The sequence below is a fragment of the Delphinus delphis genome, chromosome 16 (genome assembly GCF_949987515.2).
Source record: "Delphinus delphis chromosome 16, mDelDel1.2, whole genome shotgun sequence".
Lineage (NCBI taxonomy): Eukaryota > Metazoa > Chordata > Mammalia > Artiodactyla > Delphinidae > Delphinus > Delphinus delphis.
This window is the reverse complement of record NC_082698.1, coordinates 722,027-745,729: the sequence shown is the minus strand read 5'-3', so window position 1 is coordinate 745,729 and position 23,703 is coordinate 722,027. Positions and strand designations below refer to the sequence as shown.

Sequence of the window (23,703 nt, the reverse complement as noted above, 5' to 3'; positions counted from 1 at the left end):
ATGGTTAGCACCTCTGTCTCCTGCGTAGTAAGTCTTCCCTACTCCGAAGGCATGAAGAGGTCCCCTTAAAGCTTATTCTGAAAGCTCTGCTGTGTTACCTTCTCAGGTAGAGCTGCCCTTCGTGCAGGGCTGCACCATCCGCTCTTCTGCCGTAAGTGTCGCGCTTTTCATCTGTCAGGTGTGGGTGGTGGGTCTGTTTCTGGGCGTTTTCTTGTCCCATCGGTCATTTTCTCCATTTGTGTGCCAATGCCACCCTGTCTTACCTTCTATAGTTTTAAATACGTCTTGGTATCTTGTATAGTAAGCTGGCGTTTCCTTACAAACATCTTAGTATAGAGCCTTCCCCCACAAACAGCTGCCTCTAGGCTTACTTAGTTCTTCTTGAATTTTCCTTAGGATAGGTTTGCAGTTTTCAGGGTAGAAGTCATGTGTATCTTTTGTTAGATTTTCCTTAGGTATTTGATTGTTTTTGATGTTACTGAAAACGGTATTATTCGGACATTGTCATTGCTTGTTTGTAACTGGCATGTAGAGATACAAGTCATGTTTACAGCCTTCAGCAGTGACCTGCCAAATCTGCATGTTAAATCTGTTATCGAGAGACTGATTTTCAAGGCCCACAATCATGCTGATTGTGAATAATCAGTTTTACTTCTTCCTTTTCAGTGCTTCTGCCCTTTATTCGTTTTTCGAGTCTAATTGTTCCATTGAATAGAAGCAGTGATAGCTTTCTTGTGTCATTCTGACTCAAGGAGAAAATTTTTCAAAATTTTAGTATATAGTATGATGTGGGGTTTTTTTTGCGGTACGCTGGCCTCTCACTGCTGTGGCCTCTCCCGTTGCAGAGCACAGGCTCCAGATGCGCAGGCTCAGCGGCCATGGCTCACGGGCCCAGCCGCTCTGCGGCCTGTGGGATCTTCCTGGACCGGGGCACGAACCCGTGTCCCCTGCATCGGCAGGCAGACTCGCATCCACTGCGCCACCAGGGAAGTCCTGTAGTATGATGTTTGATATGGAGTTTTAAAGACATTCTTTATCAAATTAAGAAAATTATCTTCTATCTTGATATTTTGAAATCACAGACTGGTGCTGAATTTTGACAAATGTTTTTTTTGCGTCTATCAAGATGATCTTATGATTTTCTCCTTTTCCTCCTGTTAATACGGTGAATTATATTGAATGATTTAAAAGTATTAATCCACATGGAACACAGCCATTTGATCCTCATGTATTATCCCTTTTATAATCGCTGGATTTTACTTGCTAATACTTTGTGTCCACGTTGATGAGAGAGATTTTCCTTCCATGTAACGTCCTTGCTAGGTTTCTAGTATCGAGGCTCACTGGGCCTCTTTAAAGACAGTTAGGAAGTATTCCTTTTATTCCTATCCTCTGGAAGTGTTTTGAAGGATTACTTTTTCCTTCAATGTCTGGAAGAATTTATTGGCGAAGCCAGTTGGGTCTGGGATTTTCTTTGTGGGAATGTTTTTAATAAAAGCTGCCATTTCTTGAAGCGATATTATTCAGATTTTCCATTCTGTCCGCTTTGGTAGGTAATATTTTTGGGGGAATTTGTCCATTTCATCCAAATTGTCAAATTTATTAGAGTAAGGTTATAAAAAATAGTCTCTTACTAGCTTCTTGATGTCTGAAGGATCTCGTGATGTCTTTTTATTACCGATACCGAAATTTTTGTTTTCTTTCTCTTTTTTCTTTATCAGGTCTTTCTAAGTGTTTATCAATTTTATTAGTCTTCTCTTTGGAACCAACACTTGTCATGATGATTTCCTCTGCCGTAAGTGTGTTTTAATTTCATGGCTTCTGCTGTTCTCGTTCTTATTTGTTTTCTATTTTTCTTAGGTGTTTTTACTCTAGCTTCTTGAAATCACAGCTTAAATCACTGTAAGACTCTCTTTTGTATTCAAGGCTGTATTTTTCCTCCACGCCCTGTTCTGGACAAGTCGCCTAGGTTTTGATATACAGTATTTTTATTCTCTAAGTCAATTTAAAATATTTTATAAATTCCATCGTGATTTCCTCTTTGACAAGCTGATGATGATAGACATACTGGTTAATTTCAAGGCAGTTGTGTGTTTTACAGGTATCTCTTAGTTACTGATTTCCGTTTTAATTTCCTTGTGGTTAGAAAACAAACTGAATGACTTCAGTGCTTTGGAACTTGTTGAGGCTCTCGTGGCCCAGGGCTGGTCACACTGGCGCAGCATTCCAGGCCGGGTCTGTCCAGACCTCCTGCACTCACAGATGCCCCACACGCTTCTGCAGGCCACTGCCTCTTCATCTGCTCATCGTGCCAGCAGCCAAGAGGGCGGCTGCAGCCTCCCCGCAGAGCCGGGGGTCTGTCTGCAGCTGCTCTGTCTCTGGCAGTTCTCTTCTGCGCCTTTGAAGCTGCATCACTGGTGCTCATGGATTCAGGATGGTGGTCCGCGCTGCCCGGCTCCTGGGCCGTTTCCCTCCAGTAAGGCATCTTAGCAGAACGCTCACTGCTTCTCACCTGGTAGTGTTTTCACGGTTCATGTACTGCTTCTCACCTCCTCCAGGCTGGCCTGGCCCAGAGCAGCCTGCACCCCGTCTTGCCTCTGCCCCATAGGAGGGAGGATTCCCATCCCTGGGTCACGGCACTGGCTCTCGGCCTGGTGACTTTTTTGGTTGTCACACCTGGGGAGGTGCTGGAGGCCAGGCTGCCGCTGAACACCCACGGCGCACAGGACGGCCCCACCACAGAGGGTCATCCTGTCCTCAGAGGTCAAAAGGAGGAAAGCAGCCGGGTCAAGGGATATGAGGTCGGCCCATGCAAGTAACCGTGGAAGCCCCATGAAGGAGGAGGGTGGGCCTGACCAGAGCATCCGGGCCTGTTTTCTCTGTTGAGTTGCATCAAGTTTAATTTCTTTAAATCTCCAATTCATATTTGCTAGTCCAAATAAAAGCAGAGGTGCTATTAGCTACCATGCTCTGCAAATTTCTTTCAAAATTAAACTCTAAGACTTGACTGAGTATAAAACTTTCTTCAAACACAGTGAGGGCTGAAAGCAGAGCCCCGGGGTACTGTCCCCCTCGCGGCCTGCTGCAGCCCCTGGGCATTTGTACTTGCGAGCTCGCTGACTCTCGCTGTCACCGAGGAGGTGGGCTGCTATCCCCCCACCGGGCCCATGAGGAAGCTGCAGCTCAGAGAGGTTGAGTGGCCCTCCCAGAGCCACACAGCAAGCCAGGATTTGGACTCGGTCCGAGTATGTCCGCAGAGCCGCGGGGCCAGGGGCAGGGTCAAGGGCGTCCCTAGCTTGGTCACCTTGGATATGGCGGCCAGTCTCTGCTCCACGCTGGCAAACAGGTTGGTGGACGTCCTCTCCTGGCACCTCAGCCTGTGCTGCAGCTGCAGCAGCGCGGCCAGCTGTGAGCTGCTGGTGTTGGCCGTGGCCGTGAGCAGGACGTCTCGCATGCCCTCCGAGGCTGAGCAGCTCTGAAACAGACCACGGAGGCTGCCGAGGGGCCCGGGCGCCGTCCGGTGCGGGTGGGCGCCCAGGTGCTCCTCCTGGCAGCCGGCACAGCCGCGGGGCGAGGCCAGGCCGGACCTTCACCGCTGTGCCCGCAGGCCTGCAGCTCAGGACGCAGGGAGGAGGGCTCGACGCTCTTGCCCTACGTCGCAGGAACACGAGCTTGGAGGGCTTCTGCTGCTCGTGCACCCGTGAGCCTCCGGGCAACCTCGGGGGGCCGGCCCCCTTCTCTTGGTGTCCACGGTGCTTCCTCCAATGAGCGCCACCCTTGAGGCAGAGCCCAATTGCAGCCTGGCTGGCAGGGCCACCAACGGAGGGAGCACCGGGGTCTCGGGGACCCTCCTTCTCCCCAGTGGCTAAGAGGGACCTCGTGGAAGGCGCCCAGAGCAGAGCGCACCTGCGACAGCGCCAGGAACTGGCAGGTGGCCGCAGGGTCCAGGGTGCCGACACACTCCACCATCTCCAGGCTGGCGGCTGCGGCGATGTCCAGGAGGTTGCTGCCCAGGGCTACCTGCAGGCACTGCAGCAGCACCTCGGACGCCTGGGCCAGGTACCGCTGGGCCAGCGCCATCCTCCTCTGCGGGGAGAGGCTCAGGCTCAGGCCGGCTCCGCAGGCAGGGCGCGCCCGGGGTGGGGCTGGGGGCTGGGGCAGGGGTACCTTCAGATCCCAGCCTTTCCTGCTGTGCCCCTCGGGGGTGGCCCTGAGGGCCAGCAGGCCACCGTAGGGCCCCTTGCGGTCCTCGTCCTCCTGGATGATCTCCAGACACTCGCGGCTGTTCAGCTCAGCGCCCCCCTACGGAACACGCACCTCCAGTCGGCCCGCACGTCAGCACGGACGGCAGTGCCCGCCGTGGCCAGGCGTCTCTGTAGGACCCCTGGGTGAGGGCGCTGTGGGCACTGGGCCGGCATCTCGCTGATTTGGGTGACCGGCAGGACCCTGGCCCAAGAGCCTGGCGTTCGGCAGGTACAGCCAGGGTGGGGCCTCGGCGCGCTCAGGTCAAGGACCTTCTGTGCTCACTGCCCTTCAGTCCTTCAGAATCACCTCCCCCGGCATCAGGCCGGCCAGGACCCGGGGAGCCAGCTGCCAGTCTGCCCCAGGGGCCCGGGGGGCGAAGGCACAAACAAGGCCCTCCTGTCTGCAAGACAAGCCCCCTGACGGGGTCCTCAGGGTGCCAAGGGAAACTGCCTAGGGGGCAGCAGGCCCAGGAGGACTCGGGTTGAAGGGGAGCCCTGGGTTTGAGGGGACATGACACGAAGCGAGGCCTGGGGGGCACGTTTCCCCAGCGGCCCCTGCGAGTTGGGGTGTGGTGAGGGCCGCTTCATAGATGGGACGCCCGCTCAGAAAGGAGCTGTGTATCTGGTCCACGTCTGCCTGACTCAGGGCCACCTGCTCTGGTGCTCAGTAAATACAGGTTGAACAAGGGGCCAAACGCCATCAATTCACTCAAATGTGAGTCACGTCCTGCGGCCTGGAGACCCAGGACAGACAGTCACGGGCTGACCCCGGGGCCTGCACACCCAGCTGGGCCAGGGAAGTGGAGGCACCGGCCCCACATCACACAGGGGTGCGGCGCCTGGCTGCTCGGGGCTGGGGGTCTCCTGGAAGAGCAGGGTCTACGGGGATAAGCCTGGCTGCACCGCCAAGCAGGTGCCTTCCAGCTGGAGGAGGTGGCATCTGCAGAGGTGGTTAGGACGGTGACCTGGAGCTTCCACGGCCAGCGGTGGCAGTGGCTGTCACCAGAGCTCCTTCCGAGGGGCGCCAGGCCTGCTGGGCAGCCTCGTGGGGGGTGAGGAGTGCTGGAGGGAAGGGTGTGGGCTTCTGTGCACTGATGCAGCTGCTGGGGTCAGGGCTTCACCTGACCGTATGGGTGGGGAAGGGGAGTGAGGGGGCGGGGCAGGGGAGTGAGGGGGTGGGGGAGGGGAGTGAGGGGGAGGGGAGTGAGGGGTGGGGGAGGGGAGTGAGGGGGCGGGGAGTGAGGGGGCGGGGCAGGGGAGTGAGGGGGCGGAGGAGGGAGCGAGGTGGGCGGGGCCCCCCACTGTGCTATAGGATGCAGGTCCAGTGCTCAGGTGCAGGCCAGACGCCCAGGTGCAGCGCTGCCAGGGTGAGGGAGACACCAGGGACACCCACATTTGGGGTGGGGTGGGATGCCCCACTTAGGATGGGTCAGACCAGGACCAGCCGTGTGCCTGCCCTTCCTCTCCCACCCGTTCTTTGCAAAGGGCGGCCGCCCCTCCTCGGGCCTGTCCCCAAAGTCCCTGTCTCCGTCCTTCCCTGCAGGCCCCGGGCAGGGCTGCTGCCGCCCTTTCCTTCCTTCCATAGCCCACATCGCCCTTCTTGACGGGGATGATCAGAGACCTGTTTGCTACCTCAGTTCTTACTGAGGTCAGGTGAGCTCTAAATATCTTGTTTCTGTTTTTTAAGCGCAGGTGGTAGGTTTGTGAACCAGCCAGAAGCAGAAGCACATACCAAGAGGCTCTCCTCCCAGTAGAAGGCGGGGTGCAGGGGGTCTGCGTGCATGGCCAACAGGTGCAGGGCCTTCCCGGCCAGGCTCAGGAGCTGGGCACGGAGCTCCACGCAGCCGGTGCACAGTGGCTGCAGGCTCCCCAGCTGGGCCAGCACGGTGTGCGCCAGGGTCCGCTTCAGGGTGAACCACTTCTTCAGGGACACAGACCGCCTCAGTTACTCCACCCCCGCCCCAGAAACGCAATAGGCCCACCACTGCTGCCCCTCCCCAGTGGGACCCACCCTCTAACACCCCATGCATTGTGGCGAGGGTCTCCAAGGGTCAGGTGTTGGGAGGGTCTGAAGTCTGCTGATGGAACCTTAATTTGGGGCTGACTGACAGGGACATGAGTTTGTATGCAGCTCCATTTCAGGACTAATTTGATCCATTTAGAGTTACATCAAATTATTTGATTCATACTTCATGAAATCTAAGACAACGTCTAAAATGCCAGGACATGTTTCCCTAAAACAAATATTTTGCAAATGTAACTTATTTTCTCAACAGACTGCAGCTGACCTTTATGGACTCCTTACTGTGACGACATGACCGTCAGAGCAAACTCGCGCCTTGGGAAGGGAAGCCGTCTGTGCACAGGGGGTCTCCCCCTAAGTACGACCCCGCTTTCATTAGCCAGTTAGACGGGGCCTTTCTGAGGCCCACCGAGCTGCTGGGGGCTGCTGGGACCTGCCGGGAGCTGCGGGGTCAGGGAACCCACTCTGAGGGTTCAGAGACCTCAGGGGGAGGCCTGTGAAACCTGGCCTCCTGGACTCCCACTGGCTGGTCTGCACTTCAGGCACACGGAGGTGGAGGCCCCACCGCAGCATGACAGCCCCCGTTGGTGGGGGCCCCGGGGGACTGGTGAGTGTCCGTGGACGGTTACCAGGCCGACAGAAGTGTAGTCACTGGGGCTCTGCAGGTAGTCGGCCAGCAGCTTGTCCACCGAGCCCTGCTCCAGCTGCCGCTCCAGGGTCTCCTCCCACGTGCGCTGGAGAGTGTCCAGACACACCTCCACGAGGCTGAGCTTGAGGTGCGCCAGCCTCCTCCCCAGAGGGGTGCTGACGTGCTGCAACTGAGACGCGCGCAGGCAGTCACGGGCGCTCCCGCCAAGGCTCCGCCTCCACCCAGTCAGCCCCGACGGGCGCGCGCGTGCCGACGTACGGATACGCACGAAGATGGCGGCTGCACCCTCGCCCCCAAACCCCCTGCCCCCTCCGACTCAACCTCCTCCTTCTCAGGCAAACATGTGGCTACTTCCTGGGTCTACAAGTTAGCTTGCACTTTCTCGGGTTTCACACGAATGGAATCGTATAGCAGGTACTCTCTGCCTGGCGAGCTTCACTCGGCGTGGTTACGTTAGGGTCCATCCACGTTGCTGCCTGTATGTTAACCCCTTCGTGCGGCTGAGCAGTGTTCTGTCGTGTCGATGTGCCAGTGTGCTTACCCACTCACAGTCTGGGGCTGTTACAAATGCCACTGCTGTGAGCATTCGTGCACACGTGTGTGTGCGAACACGTGCTTTCACGTCTCTTGCGTAAACAGCTAGGAGCGGGACGGCTGGGGCATACGGCGGGCCTGTGCTTAACTCTTCAGGAAGCTGCCAAACCACCTCCCAAGGTGGCTGCACACGTTGTGTCCCCACGGGCAGCGTAGGAGAGTCCCAGTTCCTCAGGCTGTTCTAATATTCAGTGTGGTCGGTCCTTCAAGTTGTAACCATGTTAACAGGTGTGCGGCGGTTTTTCACTGTGGTTATAATCGGCGTTCCCCTGACTCACTAATAACGTTGGCCATCTTTTCACCTGATTATCTACCATCCACATATTTTCTTAGGAGAAATGTCTGTTCAAACGTTTGGTCTGTTTTTATTGGGTTGTTTATGTCTTACTAAGTTCTGAAAGTCCTTTGTATACTCTGGAGACAGGACATTTGTCAGATAAATGATTTGCAAACATTTTCTCCCCGTCATCGACGTGTCTATTCGTTCTCTTACTAGTGTCTTTTGAAGAGCAGCGTCCAATTTATACATTTATTGTTTGATGGACCACACTTTTGGTGTCACACGTAAGAAAGCTTTGCTAAACCTAAGGCCGCAAAGGTATTTTCCTGTTTTCTTCTAGAAGTTTGATAGTTTTAGCTCTTACATTTAGGCCTATGATCCATTTTTGAGTTAATTTTTACATATGGTGTGAGGTAAGAATTGAAGTTTATTTTTTGGATGCGGACGTCCAGTTGCTCCAGCACCACTGTTCTAAAGATGGGACTTTGTTCACTGAACTCTCTGCACCTTTGCTGAAAGTCAGTTTTCTGTCTCTGTGCGTGTATCTATTTCTGGATTCTCTATTACGTTCCACTGATGTCTGTGTATTTTTAACCCTAAAACCACACTGTCTCAGTTCCTGTAGCTTTTATAGTGAGTCAAAATCAGGTGGTGTCAGTCCTCCGACTTTGTTCTTCTTTTTCAAAGTTGTGTTGGCTATGTTAGGTCTTTTGAAATTCCATATAAATTTAAAAATCACTTTGTCAATTTCTAAAAAACAAACAAACCCTGCAGTATCTTGATCAGGATTGCAGATAATTTAGGGGGGAACTGACATCTTAATAACGTCAAGTTTTCTGAGCCATGCACTTGATATATCTTTCCATTTATCTAGGTATTGTTTAATTTTTCTCAGCAATGTTTTGTAGTTCTCGGGGTACGAGTTTTCACTTTTTTGTCAAAGTTCATATTTATGCTGTCATAAATGGTGTTGTTTTAAAATTTTTAATATCCAATTGATCATTCCTAGTACATGGAAATACACAATAATATTTGTATATTGTTCTTGTATCCTGCAACCTTACTGAGCTCATTCCTTAGTACTAACAGCTTTACTATTTTGTAGGTTACACAGGATTCTCTATACAGATGGCCACGTTAGCTGTGAACAAAGACAGTTTTACTTCTTCCTTTCCAGTCTGGACGCCTTTAATTTCTTTTTCTCGCTTTGTTGAATTGGCTAGAACTCTAATAAAATTCTGCATCAAAGTGGTGCAGGACGCATTGCTGTCTTTTTCCTCACCTAAGGGGAAAGCATTCAGTCTTTCAACATGTGAGCTCTAGTTCTTTTCATAGATGCCCTTTATCAGATTGAGGAAGATCACTTCTATTAATACTTTGCTAAGAGTTTTTTTTTTTTTAATCAGAAATGGATGTTGGATCTTGCCAAATGCTTTTCCTGCATCTATTAAGATGATCATTTATTTTTAATTTTTAAAAATATATGGTGAGGGCTTCCCTGGTGGTGCAGTGGTTGACAGTCTGCCTGCCAATGCAGGGGACATGGGTTCGGGCCCTGGTCTGGGAAGATCCCACATGCCGCAGAGCAACTAGGCCCGTGCACCACAACTACTGAGCCCGTGAGCCACAACTACTGAGCTTGCACGTCTGGAGCTTGTGCTCTGCAACAAGAGAGGCCGCGACGGTGAGAGGCCCGCGCACCGTGATGCAGAGTGGCCCCCACTCGCCGCAACTAGAGAAAGCCCTCGCACAGAAACAAGGACCCAACACAGCAAAAATAAATAAATTAATTTTTAAAAAAAAGAAAATTCTAAACAAATATACGGTGAACAAAATTGATTGATTTTTGAATGTTAAACAAGTCCTGGGATAACCTCAACTTGGTATATAACCCTTTTTATACATTGTTGGACTTAATTTTCTAAATTCTGTTTAAAATTTTTCCATCTATATTCATGAAGAACAATGGCCTGTAGGTTGTTTTTTTTTTTTTTTAATATCTTTACCTTGTTTTGGTGTCAGCCTCATAGAAGAGTTGGGATGTATTCCCTCCTTTTCAATTTTCTCAAAGAGTTTGTGCAGAACTGGTATTAATTTTCCTTAAATGTTTGGTGGGATTCACCAGTAAAGCCATATGAGTCTGACATTTTCTTTGTGGAAAATCTTTGAACTACAAATTCGATTTATTTAGTAGACAGAGGGCTATTCAGTTTCTGTTTCTTTTTGAGTGAGCTTTGGTAGTTTGTGTCTTCCAAGCCATTTTCCATCCATTTCATCTAATTGTCAAATATATTTTGGCATAGAGTTGCTCATGATACTCCCTTATTATCTTTTTAATGTGTGTAGAGTCTGTGGTGATGTCACAGCTCTTATTTCTGATATTGCTTATTTATGTCCTCTCTCTCTCTCTCTCTCTTTTTTTTTTTTTTTGATCAGTCTGGCTACAAGTTTATCACTTTACAGATCTTCTTAAAGAGACAGCTTTTGGCTTTATTGATTTTCTTTTTAATTTTTGTGTTTTCTATTTCATTGCTTTGTACTGTGATCTTCAATTTCCTTTCTTCTACTTATTTCTATTTCATTGCTTTGTACTGTGATCTTCAATTTCCTTTCTTCTACTTATTTCTATTTCATTGCTTTGTACTGTGATCTTCAATTTCTTCTACTTATTTTGAGTTTGATTTGCTTTTTCTCCTTTCACATTGCAGAGGGTGGTGAGATCATTGATTTGGGATCTTTTTCTCTTCTCATACAGGTGTTTAGTGCCACAAAATTTCCCCTAAGTATTGCATTAGAGATATCTTAAACATTTGGATATGCGCCCCCTGCAGCACTGCAGTTCAAAATAATTTCCCTTTTGATTTCTTCTCTGGCCCATAGTTATTTTGATGTACGCTACTTACTTTCCAAACATTTGGGCGTTTCCTCCATAGCTTTCTAGGTTTTTTAAAATTGAGGTAAAAATCACATAACACACTTACACCCTGAAGGGACAGTAAGCCCTGAATACGGTGAAATAGCTCTTCCTCTTCGGCAGCAGCTCTCTGGACCAGGTCGTATGCCTCCAAGTAACACGCAGTCTTCTGTTCCGCGTCTTTCTCGTTTTGGGCAGATAACCTTTATTGGACGGAAGAGTGGAACTTAGAACAAAAACGGCAAAGCATTGCGCCATCAGTACTAACAAAATGTGTAGCTGTGGCTTTCTCGTAACTATGACGCATATTTTATTGGTCCTTTAAATTTTATAATTAGATGTTCTACCTGGAAATATATTCTCAATATATCTCAGAAAAAAATAAAAAAACAGGAGCGATCTGGAGGAATGCAGTAAGCACAGCATGACACTATGCTCATAACTAAACTCGTGCTGATACATCAGGGGAAGCAATGCCACAATATTAGCTGTGCTGGTTTAAACCCCTAATTTTCCTGTGTTTTTTTGCATTTTTTAAAGTTGTACATATACTGCTTCTATGATAATATTGTGTTAGGTTGGGTTTCACAGGCGTCAGGTTGCTTTTCCCGCATAAAGGCTGTTTGTAATACCCTGCCCTTGGTTTGCTTGTTGTGTCTTGGACGCTTGCGTGGCCCCGACCGCGGGGGGGCCCTGGGCGGGGTGCGGGGACAGGGGAGCGTCACGTGGGAGGGTTGTCGGCCCGCTGGAGCGGGGGCAGCGCCCGGGCCTCCCGAGGTGACGTGCGTGTGGCCGCGTGTGCACACGCGTGTCCGCGCCCGTATGGTCGTGGGAAGACGCGCGCGCCTGGGGCCAGGGCTGGGCCGGGACGACGTGGGCGGACGCCCCCCAGAGGCTGCGGACCCCAGTACGTGTCTCTGGGGGAGGGTCGCGGAACCCCGCGGCCAAGCCAAGCCGTAGGGAGGCCCTGCTGGCGGCCAGCGGGGGTGGCCCGGGAGGAAAGCCGGGCGCGTGGGGGAAGCAGGGAAGCGCTGCGGAGGGCCGGGAGGGGGCGTGGGCCCACCCACCTCTTCATCTTGGCGCGCTCCAGCTTGATGTCCACACACTTCTCCTTGTGGCCAATGCTGGTAAACTTCTCCTCCATTTCCAGCAAGCGATTTTCCATTTCCATCAGCAGAGCTGAGTTCTGGAAGGGCTCAGAGTCCCCCGGCTCCTGGGCGGCTTGGAGCTGGAGGCTCACACACCTGAGGGGGGGGCGGGGCGGGGAGGCGCTCCCCTGAGACTCGTGGTCAAGGCCACCACCCACCTCTAGCTTCCCTCTGGGCGCAGGGAGAAACACTTTCCCCAGCGTTTCTTGACACCAGAAATCCTACAAGACACGCAGGTTCTTTGGTCACAATGCCATAAAATTAGAAAGTAACAACTCCCCACCCCACCCCTCTCTTAAAACACTCAGGGGCAGAAAAGAAAACCCACTGGAAATGGAATCCGTTCACAGGTCACACCAGCAGGCTGCTGCAGGGGGCGTCAGAGGTGCCTCTGCTAGGGGCAGAGACAGAGCACAGGGGCCACGGAACCCATCCCAGAGGGAGAGACAGAACAGCCACGACAGAACAAGCCCTCTCCCAGCACAGGAAGAACTCAGCAAAGACCAAGAGAGAATACAGAAAACCAAAATCGGGCGAAATCCACAGTTCTCTGGTCAGTGAAGCAGAAGATGCGCTGAGAAGGCGGATCCAGCTGGAATCTGCAAACCCAACTCAGGAGACAGACCTCGCGGCTTCGCGCAGCTACGAGAAAGGCACCCACGAACGTCCGTGCTGAAACCGCGAGGAAACCACTCTCTGGGAGAAGATAAACGACCAGGAGGATGGCTCGAAGATAAGTTGCTGATCTGAAAGCTGATGAGCAGAGGAGCAGACAGACCAACAGACCCCAGGAGGACGTCTGACCGCCTGGCAACGTGGGGAGGGGAGAGGCCGGGCCTGCCCCAGCCTTAGAGGCTTCCCGGAGACGGAGCCACTTCCAGGGGAGCTGAGAATCCACGGGACACACAAGGCCACCCGCCCCCTCCCGAGAGAAATGCCTGCGGCCGGGAAGGGATGCGGACGGACGCTGTGGGCACAGGGCCCTGTCCTGGGAGTCTCTGAACTTCGTAGGCTTGAAATTTGGCTTAAAAGTTAATAGATGGAAAAAAGTAAACCACTATTTTCACGTTGATTAACATTTTTTTTTTTTGCGGTACGCGGGCCTCTCACTGCTGTGGCCTCTCCCGTTGCGGAGCACAGGCTCCGGACGCGCAGGCTCAGCGGCCATGGCTCACGGGCCCAGCCGCTCCGCGGCACGTGGGATCTTCCCGGACTGGGGCACGAACCCGTGTCCCCTGCATCGGCAGGCGGACTCTCAACCACTGCGCCACCAGGAAAGCCCGATTAACATTTTTTCTTACAAAAAATTACCTGGCTTCTAGGTCTGTGGTCATGAATTCCAATATGGGCATTTGGTTCGGTCTCTCCTTCTTAAGAACGTTGAAGGTATCTATGAGCTTCTGGAACAGCTGGCAGACCTGAGGCAGGCCCAGCAGGGTCACGGCGGCCCCCGCTGTTCCGCCCCCTCCCCCCCGCCGCAGGCTGCACCGCCGGGCGGGCACGTGGCCGGCCCCTCACCACTGCCTCTCTCCTCTCGTTCTCGGTGGACAGGAGTGTGTCCGCCAGGGTCAGGGTGGACTCGTACCAGAACTGCTCACTGCCCCCCAGGTGCTGGGCCCTCTCGGCCATCTTCCTAGCTTGGCCGTACTTCTTTTCCTTGTTTGCCAACCGTGCCAACAGGTGCAGGCATTTCGATTCTGCACAAGGATCGTCGAGCTCCTAAAAAAGAGGTGCGTGTTGAGACAGGATGGGGAGTGGCGGGGGGAGAGTGAGCGAGAGAGAGACAGAGACAAAGAGATAGAGAGACAGAGAGACAGAGAAACTGAGACAGAGAGAGAGAGAGAGACGGCAGCCGTGGCACCAGGCCTCTGCACACACTGTCTGAGCTCTTGTCTGGAGACATGCCTGCAGTGTGAGGGCGCAGGGCCTGGGCTTGATGCCTGTGTGTGTGTTAAAACCTACTCCCCTGACTCTGGAAAGCACTGACAGCCCTGGAAAGCCCGCTCCTGGCAGCAGGAGGGTCGGGTGGCGGCCAGGTGGAGGTGAGGGCAGCGCGTGGATGACTCTTCCGTGAGTCTGGGGGAGGCTGACAGGGAGGGTCACGGATGCACGGCCACAGGCCAGGAGACGGGACTGCGGCGCCTGTGGCATGTGGGTGTCGGCTCACAGCCCCCCACCTCCTTAGGCCACCTGTCCGCCCTCTGGTCCCCACTCCTGGCCCCCGGGAGCCCCTCCGTGCCTGTGCTCCTCTGCAACCCCCCAGGGCCCACCCTGGCCGCTTCCCTTCAGCAGCCGCACGGCCTTCTCGGTCCCTTCCCAGGCCACGCTCCCTCTTGAGTCTGGTCTGCACACACCTGTCCCCCTGCCTAAGACAGAGAGCTGAACCTCCCAAGGCTGTGAATTTTTTGTGCCTTTATTAGGGGTGCTTCTCTCTCTGGAGTTCCTCTGCAAAGAAAGTGTCAGCCTGTGTGGCTCTGTAGCTGGGCCCCGCCCTCCCAGGGAACAATTCTGAACCCGCCCGGAGACAGAAGCGTCCGTCTGAGGCCCTGGGAGCCGCTGACGCTGCAGCTGAGCTACCACCTCTGGGGAGGGAGAGACGCACACACGGGTGGCTCCGCTCTGTCCGGGGTTTTTCCCGAGGGCGTCTGTCCTCACGGGGGACAGAGCCCAGGAAGAAAGCCACATCTGAGCTGGGGGAGGAGGCAGGAGCCTGGGGCTTCCCGAAGTTGGCACTGGAGGGGGCGGGGCCAGGGGAGGGTCCAAAGACCTGTTCTCAGGGGCAGAGCAGGCTCAAGAAACCCAGCAGACAGTAGTGGGGGCCTGAGGGGCTGAGCTGAGATCTGAGCGTCCAGGCTGGAGTCAAGCCTTTCTGAGGAGGCCGGGTGAACCCCAGGCTTCCAGTGAGACCCCGGAGATGCCACAGACACCTGCAGGGCCCACACCGAGGAGCGGCAACAAAGCAGCCAAGCGGGTCGGGGCCCCGGGGCCCCATCTATCTATCTGCCTCTCGGAACAAGACCGAAGCCCTCGGCCTCGCCAGGGGCGCCCATCCACACGCACATCGGGAGGCCGGCTCACAAACAGAAGGGGCCCCCCAGCCCAGGAGGAGAAAGAGGCTCTACCACACTCTGATGAAGGAGCTCGAGAAACCAGAGGAGCCGACAGACAAAGGACGTGAAGGACAGACCTCCGGCAGAGCTGGATCTGCACGTGGGAGTGGGACGGGTGCTCTAGAACAGGCTTCAGCACAGACAGGTCCCTGCCTCCCAGAGAGAAGGGTCTCAGCGGGGGCACGGAGCTGGGGGGCTGCCACTCGGGGGAAGAGGCCCCACAGGTGCAGTGGGCCGGGCAGGTGTGGCCTCACCTGGAAGGCCAGGTACGCCTCTGACAGGAGCAGCCGGGCAGGCTGGCACAGGTCCATCTCCAGCAGGACTTCAGCCTTGAGGGTCCACAGCTGCGGGAAGGACATTCCATCCAGGCCCCTGCCGGTCTCTCCGTCTATCTTCAAAGTCTGTAAGACATGCAGGCCCTCCGGTGCTGCGTGGGTGCAGGGCCCATGCTGTCGAGCGAGGTTCCCCACCGGCCCCACACCCGCCAAGCCCAGCCCCCACTCCAGTGCCCGTGGCCGGGCTGTCCCCCGGGAAGTCTGTCTCTCCTCACCCACCAGGCCCACCAAGCAGTCCCGGGTGCAGGTGGCTCGCCTGGCCTGTCCTGCAGGAGGGCTCTGTGCACTCCGGGTCCCGGCCATCCCCCACCACGAAGGGAGTCCCAGGTGTGGCACTCCCATGGTAACAAGTGCTCATGACCTCGGAGCATGGGGTGGGGATGGTTATTTCCTTTACGGGCGAGCCCATATGAGGCGAGCCCACCACCGGACGGGGTCGGGGGCAGGCCGGTGGGCGCTCAGGCCTGCGAGGGCCTCGGCCTTTCCCCCTTCTGGTTGGTGCGGTAGCTCTCCCGGGGGGGCACCCGCTACTCCCAGCCCGGCCTCTCTGAACTGCAGCTCAGGCCCTGCAGTCCCGTCTTCCCTGGGGACTTCCAGGGCCCGCAGGGAGGGGACACATCCCATCAGTCCCTGGATTTCCCAGGAAACCCCGCACCAGGATTTGGAGGCAGCAGGCAGTTAAGACAAGTCCGAGCTTACTGGCTGGCGCGGGACCTGTCACTGCCCCCGCTGGGCTAGGAACCGAGGTGCTTCTGCAGAGAGAGGCTACCTTATCCTTTGCTACGCGGCGCTTCATCTCTGCTTGCTGGGCTGGAGTGGGGGGCTCCCTCAGTGTTGGCAGACTTTCTTCTAATAGAGGTTCCTTATTTTTCTCCCTTTTCAAGGCAATTTCTTTTCTGCAGCTAATATAAGTAAAACAGGCATTATGCCAAGGAAGAAATACCATGGCCAGAGACTCCTGAAAATGTTCAGTTTCAGTAGGAATCAAAGAAATACAAATGAAGCTCCAAGAAGCCGCTATCCACTCACGTGTTTACGGAGATTTTTTTTAATTCCCATGGCTTAGCAGCATACATGACTCCCAAATCTGCACTCCTAGCCCGTTCTCTCTTCCAGACTCCAGGCTCATGCATCCAGCTACTCGTCTGACATCCCGACCTGGATGTCTAGCATGCATCTCAAACTTACATCCAGGCCAGAACTCCACCCCATCTGGAAAGGCAGCCCGCAGAGGCCCCTGCCCGGCCCCTGCTTCTTGTGGGACCCTCCTTCCCCGTGTGCCCTCAGGACGCCGCCTCCTTCACCCGTCCCGCTCCCCCTGGCCCCCTGCACACGCCTGGTGTGCTGTGTCCCTCCGCCACGCGGCCCCAGCCCGGGAGACGCCCACACACGGGAGGGCAAGTGAGGAGTGAACTGCCCCTGCTGCCCAGCCGTGGTGGGAGACGGGGCCTGGGGCTCGAGGAGACGTGGCCGAGAGCAGGGCCGGTGCCTGAGCGGCACGGCAGCAGGCGGAGCTCCGCGGCTCGGCTGACTTACCTCACCTGCTCCACGTCGCAGATGTAGGCGTGCCCGACCACCTCCTCGTGGAAAGTGGCTGCTTCCCTCAACTTCAAATCAGAACAAACTAGGGCAAGTCTGGGGGGGGCGAGAGGAGCGTCCGCCCTGAGTCGGGCTGCCCTGGGCTCAGCCAACTTGATACAAGTTGGTAAACGGGAAAAGGAATGGATAATCTGAGGCTATTTTCTATAATTTGTAAAGCTAAGCCAGATTACTAGGGAAACATAACAGACGGCTCTATCAAGTTCCAGCTGGAGCACGTTTCTACACTCATTCATGAACTGTACTCCACACGCATTCATGAACTTTACTCCATTCATTCATGAACTTTACTCCATTCATTCATGAACTTTTTTACTCCATTCATTCATGAACTTTACTCCACACGCATTTATAGCCTCAGGGTCATCTTTCGAGGTCAAGACAAGGTGCAGTGGGTGGGGCTCTGGCCCGTTACAACTTTAAGCAAACAAGCTCTGCTTTGATTCTTGTGTAAAACAGTTGTATTGTGAAATGATTCCAAGTTTCCAGAAAAGTTACACAAACACTACAAAGAATTACTACATCCTTCACCACCCAGGTTCTCTCTCTCTCTCTCTCTCAATTTTATATATGTAAAGATCTATTAAAATTTTATATAAAACTTTATAAAAATATAGAAATTGTATATATAAAAATTATTTCCTGAACTATATATAAACTTTCATATATAGTTCAGGAAATAATTAAAACTTATTTACACATAAATTTTCTATTAAATTTATATATATCAAATGTTTTCCTGAACTATCTGAGAGTAAGTTGGAGACACAAAAATGCTCCTTTTTTCTACTTATTCTACTTCAGTGTGTATTTCCTTGGAATAATCATATTCTCTTAAGAACCAGGCAGAAATTTTAAAACTAAAAATACTATTTTTATGTTTAAGTATTCTGATTTATTTGGCCTTACAAATCGTAGGGACTTTATTATTTATATAAATCGTCAGCTACAGAATTAATATTTTAAAATCTTGTTTGGTTTTATATTGCTTTGGGAAATATTCACTTTAGCCACTTAAATGTCTCCCAGCTCCCCCCAAAATAAAGCAGGTGGTACCAACCGGAGGTGGTAGAGGTCCTTGAGGCTCTTGCTGTCGACCACGGAGGCTGCAATGAGTACCTCCAACTGCAGGACCGGGATGGTGAGCTCATGAAGGAACATCTTCTGCAGGGCCTCGACCAAGTGGTCCAGATAATATAAACTGTACGTCTACATCAATACACAGCAAACATGTAAGGTCAAAGACGGGGGAAGGGTGGGCCGCCAGCTCACAGGGTCTTCCCTCCAGAAACTCTGTGCACACAGCGTCACGTGCACAGGGGCTGAACTAGTGTCTGTTGAGGGAAGGAGTGATGTGCTCTCTGCCTCCTGCCCTTCAGTGAATGGCTTTCAGCTTGCGTGTGCAACCTCCTGGAACCTCCAGCACCCGAGTATGAAGACGCTCACAAGAAAAACCCACCTGCTTTCATTCAAATTAAGGTCTTTGTTTCATTTCTTTATATACACATACAACTGCTTTCGAATTCAATACAGACAGAGACGAACTAATACTCCTTATAATGTCACGCTAGGTTTGATATTCTCAGTAGAAAATTAGAGAGGTTGGATGAGCTATTTTAAAAATCTGCTTAAAAGCACTGAAGAGTGAACAATGCAGGCAAAAATGACTGGGCCGAGACATGGAAGAAGATGTGAATCGAGAGATGTGAACCTGGCACCTTGGGATACATGTGTCCTGGGATGTCTGCTGACAGAAGAGGCAGCTGAGAGCCTGAACAGCACCTGTGACTCTTCCTTTGCAGGTGGAGTTGAGGGCCCACTGAAGGCTAGTGCCCCGACTGGGTCCCCAAAGCCCGCACCTGAGGCTCAAGGGCAACGAAATAAAACAGCCCTGTCAGGGGTTACGTCCCAGCCCAGTGGCATTTGGGTGGCCTGGAAAGCGTGTGTTTTTTTGAGAGACTAATAACTGATCATCCCTGGTGAGGCCGACACTAAAAGATGATAATAGGGTATTAAGGGGCTTCCCTGGTGGCGCAGTGGTTGAGAGTCTGCCTGCCGATGCAGGGGACACAGGTTCGTGCCCCAGTCCGGGGGGATCCCACATGCCACGGAGCGGCTGCGCCCGTGAGCCATGGCCGCTGAGCCTGCGCGTCCGGAGCCTGTGCTCCACGGCGGGAGAGGCCACAGCAGTGAGAGGCCCGCGTACCGCAAAAAAAAAAAAAAAAAAAAGGATAGTAAGAACCACATTATGCCAATAAATTAAAAATTTTATATTAACTGGAAACATCCTAGAAAAACACAACCCACCAACATTACAAAGAAATTATAAAATCTGAAGCGTTCTGTAACTATTAAGTAAATTGGATCCACATTTGAAAATCTTCTCAAATAGATCCAGGCCCAGAAGTCTTCACCAGGGAATTCTTCCAAACGTTTAAGGAAGAAATAACAGCTAATCTTATACAAATTCTTCCCAAGAAGAGTTCAAAAAGGGAACACTCTCTAATTGACTAAAAGGTCAGTGTGATATTGTGATATAATGAGACACTTACCTCTGGTCTTTGTTCTTGGTTCCTGGCACTGAGCTCCTACAACCCTTGGGATTTGGTGGTTCACAAGCCCCTTTCACCCACACCTGAGTTTACACTCGCAAGGTGACTCCTGGCCATCCCTACAGAGCTTCAGGATGGGGGCTGGCGGTCGGAGGAACCAACCACATGATGGGAGAGTGGAACCCTCAGCCCCGTCCCGACATCTGGGGCGGGGGGAGGGGCTGGAGGCTGAGTTAATTCCCAACAGCCCGCGAGCCGATCAGCCGTGCCCTGTCCCGGAACCTGCAGGGAAACCCTGCGGGAAGGGGTTTGGAGAGCTTCTGGGCTGGTGAACGTGTCCACCTGCCAGAAGGGTGGTGCCCGGCACACCCCAGCTCCACGGGGACAGACTCTCCCGTGCTCGGGACCCTTCCACACCTGCCCCATGGACCCCCTCATCGGGCTGCTCATCTGCATCCTTTACAACATCCTCTGTAACAGACCAGCGATCTAGTTAAGTCAAGCGTTTTCCTGAGTCTGGGAGCTGTCATGGCAAACATCGAACCTGAGGAGGGGGTGGTGGGAACCCGATTCATGGCCACACTGCATGGAGTGCAGTGGCCTGGGGACCCGACACTTGTGACCGGCGCCTGGTGGGGGCAGCCTCGAGGGATGGAGCCCTGACCCTGTGGGGCCTGCACTGAGCATGGCACATAGTGCCAGAACTGAGTTAAATGGGGGAACACCCAGCTGGTGTCCACGGGGAGCGGAGAACTGGCTGTTGTGCGGAAACCCGCACACGTGCAGTCAGAAGTGCTGGGAGCAGAAAACAGTTCAGAGTCAGTGCAGCCTCTTACCACTTCCTGACAAGCGTGTAGTATGAAAGGAAAATTAAACACCAATTTCCTCATGAACGCAGAGGCAAACACCCCGAACAAAATACTAGCCAGTTGAATCTGATGATAAGTGAAACGAATAATATGTCTCAACCAAGTTGACATTATTCTGATAAGCATTAGGGAATAAAGTAAGGAAAGAGAAAAAAGCCATTATGTGATAGATGGAGAAAAATACTTGATGAACATCTGTAGCCATTTGTGATTAAAACTCTTAGCAAATAGAAACAAAGGAACTTCCTTAATCAATAAAGAATACCTATAAGCACCTACAGCAAACATCGATGACACTGAGTGAAATGCTGAAGCCCCCTTGCTAAGCCAGGGGGCAGGATAAGGAGGTGTCACCATCTCTGTTCAGCGCTGTGCTGGTGGCAGCCAGCGGAATAAGGAGATAAAAAGTGTAATGATCGGAAATGAGGAAAAACATTTGCGGACGAAATGCAGACTCTGTGTTTACACATAAGATCCAAAGAATCTACAGATCGATTACCAAACTTATCTAGAAGTTAACTAAACTGATGGCTGCCAGGTCAAGATGAAAACAATTATATTTCTAGATTTCGTCTGGAGTTTAAAAAAATGAAACCAAAGAGGTATATTTATAACAGCAGCACAAACATCAAATACGTAGAAATAAATCTAATGTGTGTAACCTCCATGCATAAAACTCAAATCCATTATCAAGAGAAGTCACAGAAGACCTACGTCAATAGAGAACTAGAACATGCTCATCGACTGGAATAGTCAAGGTGGCAAAGACGCCAGTTCTCCCCCAAACCAAAAACTGATCTCGAGATTCAGTGCAATCACAGCCAAAACCCCACCAGGGTTTCCAATGGAAGCCAACAAGCGGACTCTAAAAGACACGTGGAGACACAAGGACAATGGAAAGGACGACATCCAAGACCTTCCTGAGCAACAAGGTCAGGCAATGTTCTCTCCCAAGCAGTCAAGGTGGCGAACCTCAGGAGCTCAGACAGTGAGGTGTTGGTGCAGGTGTGGACGCCCGATTCATGACAAGTGTGGCAAAGAAGCCCGGCAACCGATTTTTCAATGAGTGGTGTTAGAACATTCAGATTATCCAGATCGGAGAGCTCAGAACCGGATCCTTCACCTCACAGCACACACATGAACCAACTTCAAGTGGATCTAAGTCTGACATGTAGAAGTATAAAGCTTTTGGGAAAATACCATAAGAGGACATTTTCATGACCTTTGGGAAGGAAAACATTTTTTTAAACAGGACACAACAAGGCACTAGTCATAAGGGGAAAGATTAATACTTTTTCGTACACTAAAACTTGGAATCCGTATTCACAAGAAGACCTCAAGACAGTCAAGGCCCAGAGTGGAGGGTGACCTGCTGTCCTAAACTGTCAGAGTGTTTTTTCCAAGACAGATAAGGAACTCCTTCAATTCAACAAGGTAAAGACAGAGGCTTAATAAAATATGGGCGACCGATTGCACACGCAGGCCATGAAAGAGGACATTCAAGTGGCCAAAAGGCGCTGAGAGGCGTCCGGCCTCACCGTAGTCAGGGAGTGTCCGGCTGAGCCCAGTGAGAGGCCCACGCCCCCCAGACGGCCAGGTGAGAAGGCGGGCCTCACGGCACGACCACTGCCAAAGGCGGTTTGTCAACATGCTGTAGTTGGAGATACACGTGCTCCGTGACCCAGAAACGCCGCTGCCGGGTGTGCCCTCCAGGCACGTGGGCACGTGGGCCCTGAGACATCTGTAACAGGCACGCTGGAGACAGCCCCGTGCCTTCCGTGGCTGAAGGACAGACAGGCCGTGGTCGAGTCACCAGACGGAATACTCGTCACCGACGATGTGAACACAACCAGACACACGAAGCAGCGCGGAGGATTCCCGCGGACACCGCGCTCCAGAGAGAAGCCAGCCATGGGCGGTTAGAGGCCGAGAGTCTCTATTTCCACAAGCACAGAAATCAGGCAGGTGCGGGGCTGAAAAACAGCCCCCGAAGTAGCCCGGCGCTACCCCTGGAACCTGCGCACAGGTGTGATCGAAGTAAGGATGCCGAGCTGGGGAGGTTGCCCTGGATGATACAGGCGGGCCCCACGTGTCATCGTATGGGCCCCTGTACGTGGGAGATGAGACACAGACACAGCGGAGAAGCCACGTGACGACGGAGGCGGGGGGTGGGGGAGGTGACGCGGCCACAAGCCCAGGAGCCCCCAGGAGCTGGAAGAGGCAGGAAGGACCCTCCCCTGGGGCCTCCAGAGGGAATGTGGCCCCGCCGACATCTTGACTTCGGCCCGGTGATGCTGACTTTGAACCTGTGGCCTCCAGAACTGTGAGGAAACCCTTTGTGCTGCTTTCAGCACCTGGTTTGCGGTGCCGGTCACAGCAGCCGTGGGGCACTCCCAGGCATGGCTGAAGTTCACGTGCAGGAGTGCGACCTGTGCGGGGAATGCGTGCGGAAAAGTCCCCGGGTGCTCGGGGAGGGGGAGGGGGCCGGGGACGGGCCTGTGGGAGGGTCTGGGGGCTCATGCCCGGGAGGCCCTGCTTCACAATTCCCTGAGCAGAGCCCTGTTTCTGCGCATCCCTCTCTGGTCCCACTTCACACCAGAAAGCGTCAGCTGTGACAACAAGCCAGGAGGCAGGACACGGACACAGGCCTGGGACGGCATCTTCAGGTCCACTCACCGGCTTCTGGAGAGTTGACCGGTTGACGGCAAAGTTGCTCTGATCCTGCTTAAATACTGATATAGCTTCTTCGGGGCAAGCGTAGGAAGCCCACTCTTCTATGCTTGCGGGTACGTCTTCAAGGCGTTTGCCAGGAGTGGGGCTTTGAAACTGCAAAGCAGGAAGCCAGGCTCTGCTTTAGGAGGTGGAGCTCGAAGCAGACGCCCAGGTGGCCCCACGGGAAAGGACGGGTCGGCAGCGCCTCTGGGGACGTGCGTGGCGCCCTCCCTGGGCTGCCAGCCCGACGGCAAGCCACGCCGGACCCACACGTGTCTCCACTTCCTGGAGAGCAGTGATGGGGGAGGGAGGCGGGGGCGTCCCCAGTGGGGACAGTGAGGCGGGACAGCCGGGAGGGGTGCTGTCGTGAGCACAGCCCCAGAGACAGGCAATTCCTCCGGTGACAAGGTGACGTGCAGCACAGGCCCCCAGTGGATGGAGAGAAGGTGCTGTCCCACCCCACATGGCCAGGGCCCAGATGCACCTGGGCAGAGGGAGGGACCCGCTCTGGGAACGCAGACGACAGACCACAGGGGAGAAGCCAGACCCTCCCCGTGTCACCTCCTAACACCCGGGGCAGGGGGACAAGAACCACTGGCTCCACTTCCCAGGGGGAGAAACCGGACAGAGCAGCCGGGACGGCTCTGCCCCCTGCGGCCCAGCCTCTGGGACGA

At 53.3% G+C, this 23,703-nt stretch overlaps 1 protein-coding gene across 1 annotated transcript in view; it reads right to left on the bottom strand.

The window, feature by feature from the left end:
- CFAP46 (cilia and flagella associated protein 46) overlaps positions 1-23,703 on the bottom strand; it is an 89,093-nt gene that overhangs the window by 16,144 nt on the left and 49,246 nt on the right. Inside the window, exons 31-46 of the mRNA XM_060034133.1 lie at positions 22,994-23,143; positions 17,957-18,105; positions 16,834-16,932; positions 16,067-16,199; positions 15,217-15,363; positions 13,371-13,571; positions 13,164-13,270; positions 11,772-11,948; positions 10,772-10,907; positions 6,897-7,085; positions 5,977-6,165; positions 5,055-5,123; positions 4,552-4,695; positions 4,168-4,302; positions 3,907-4,086; positions 3,305-3,475 (exon numbers count right to left, since the gene is read on the bottom strand). Of these exons, the coding sequence (XP_059890116.1) occupies positions 3,305-3,475; positions 3,907-4,086; positions 4,168-4,302; positions 4,552-4,695; positions 5,055-5,123; positions 5,977-6,165; positions 6,897-7,085; positions 10,772-10,907; positions 11,772-11,948; positions 13,164-13,270; positions 13,371-13,571; positions 15,217-15,363; positions 16,067-16,199; positions 16,834-16,932; positions 17,957-18,105; positions 22,994-23,143 (2,376 nt within the window). The remainder of the gene's footprint in view (positions 1-3,304; positions 3,476-3,906; positions 4,087-4,167; positions 4,303-4,551; positions 4,696-5,054; positions 5,124-5,976; positions 6,166-6,896; positions 7,086-10,771; positions 10,908-11,771; positions 11,949-13,163; positions 13,271-13,370; positions 13,572-15,216; positions 15,364-16,066; positions 16,200-16,833; positions 16,933-17,956; positions 18,106-22,993; positions 23,144-23,703) is intronic.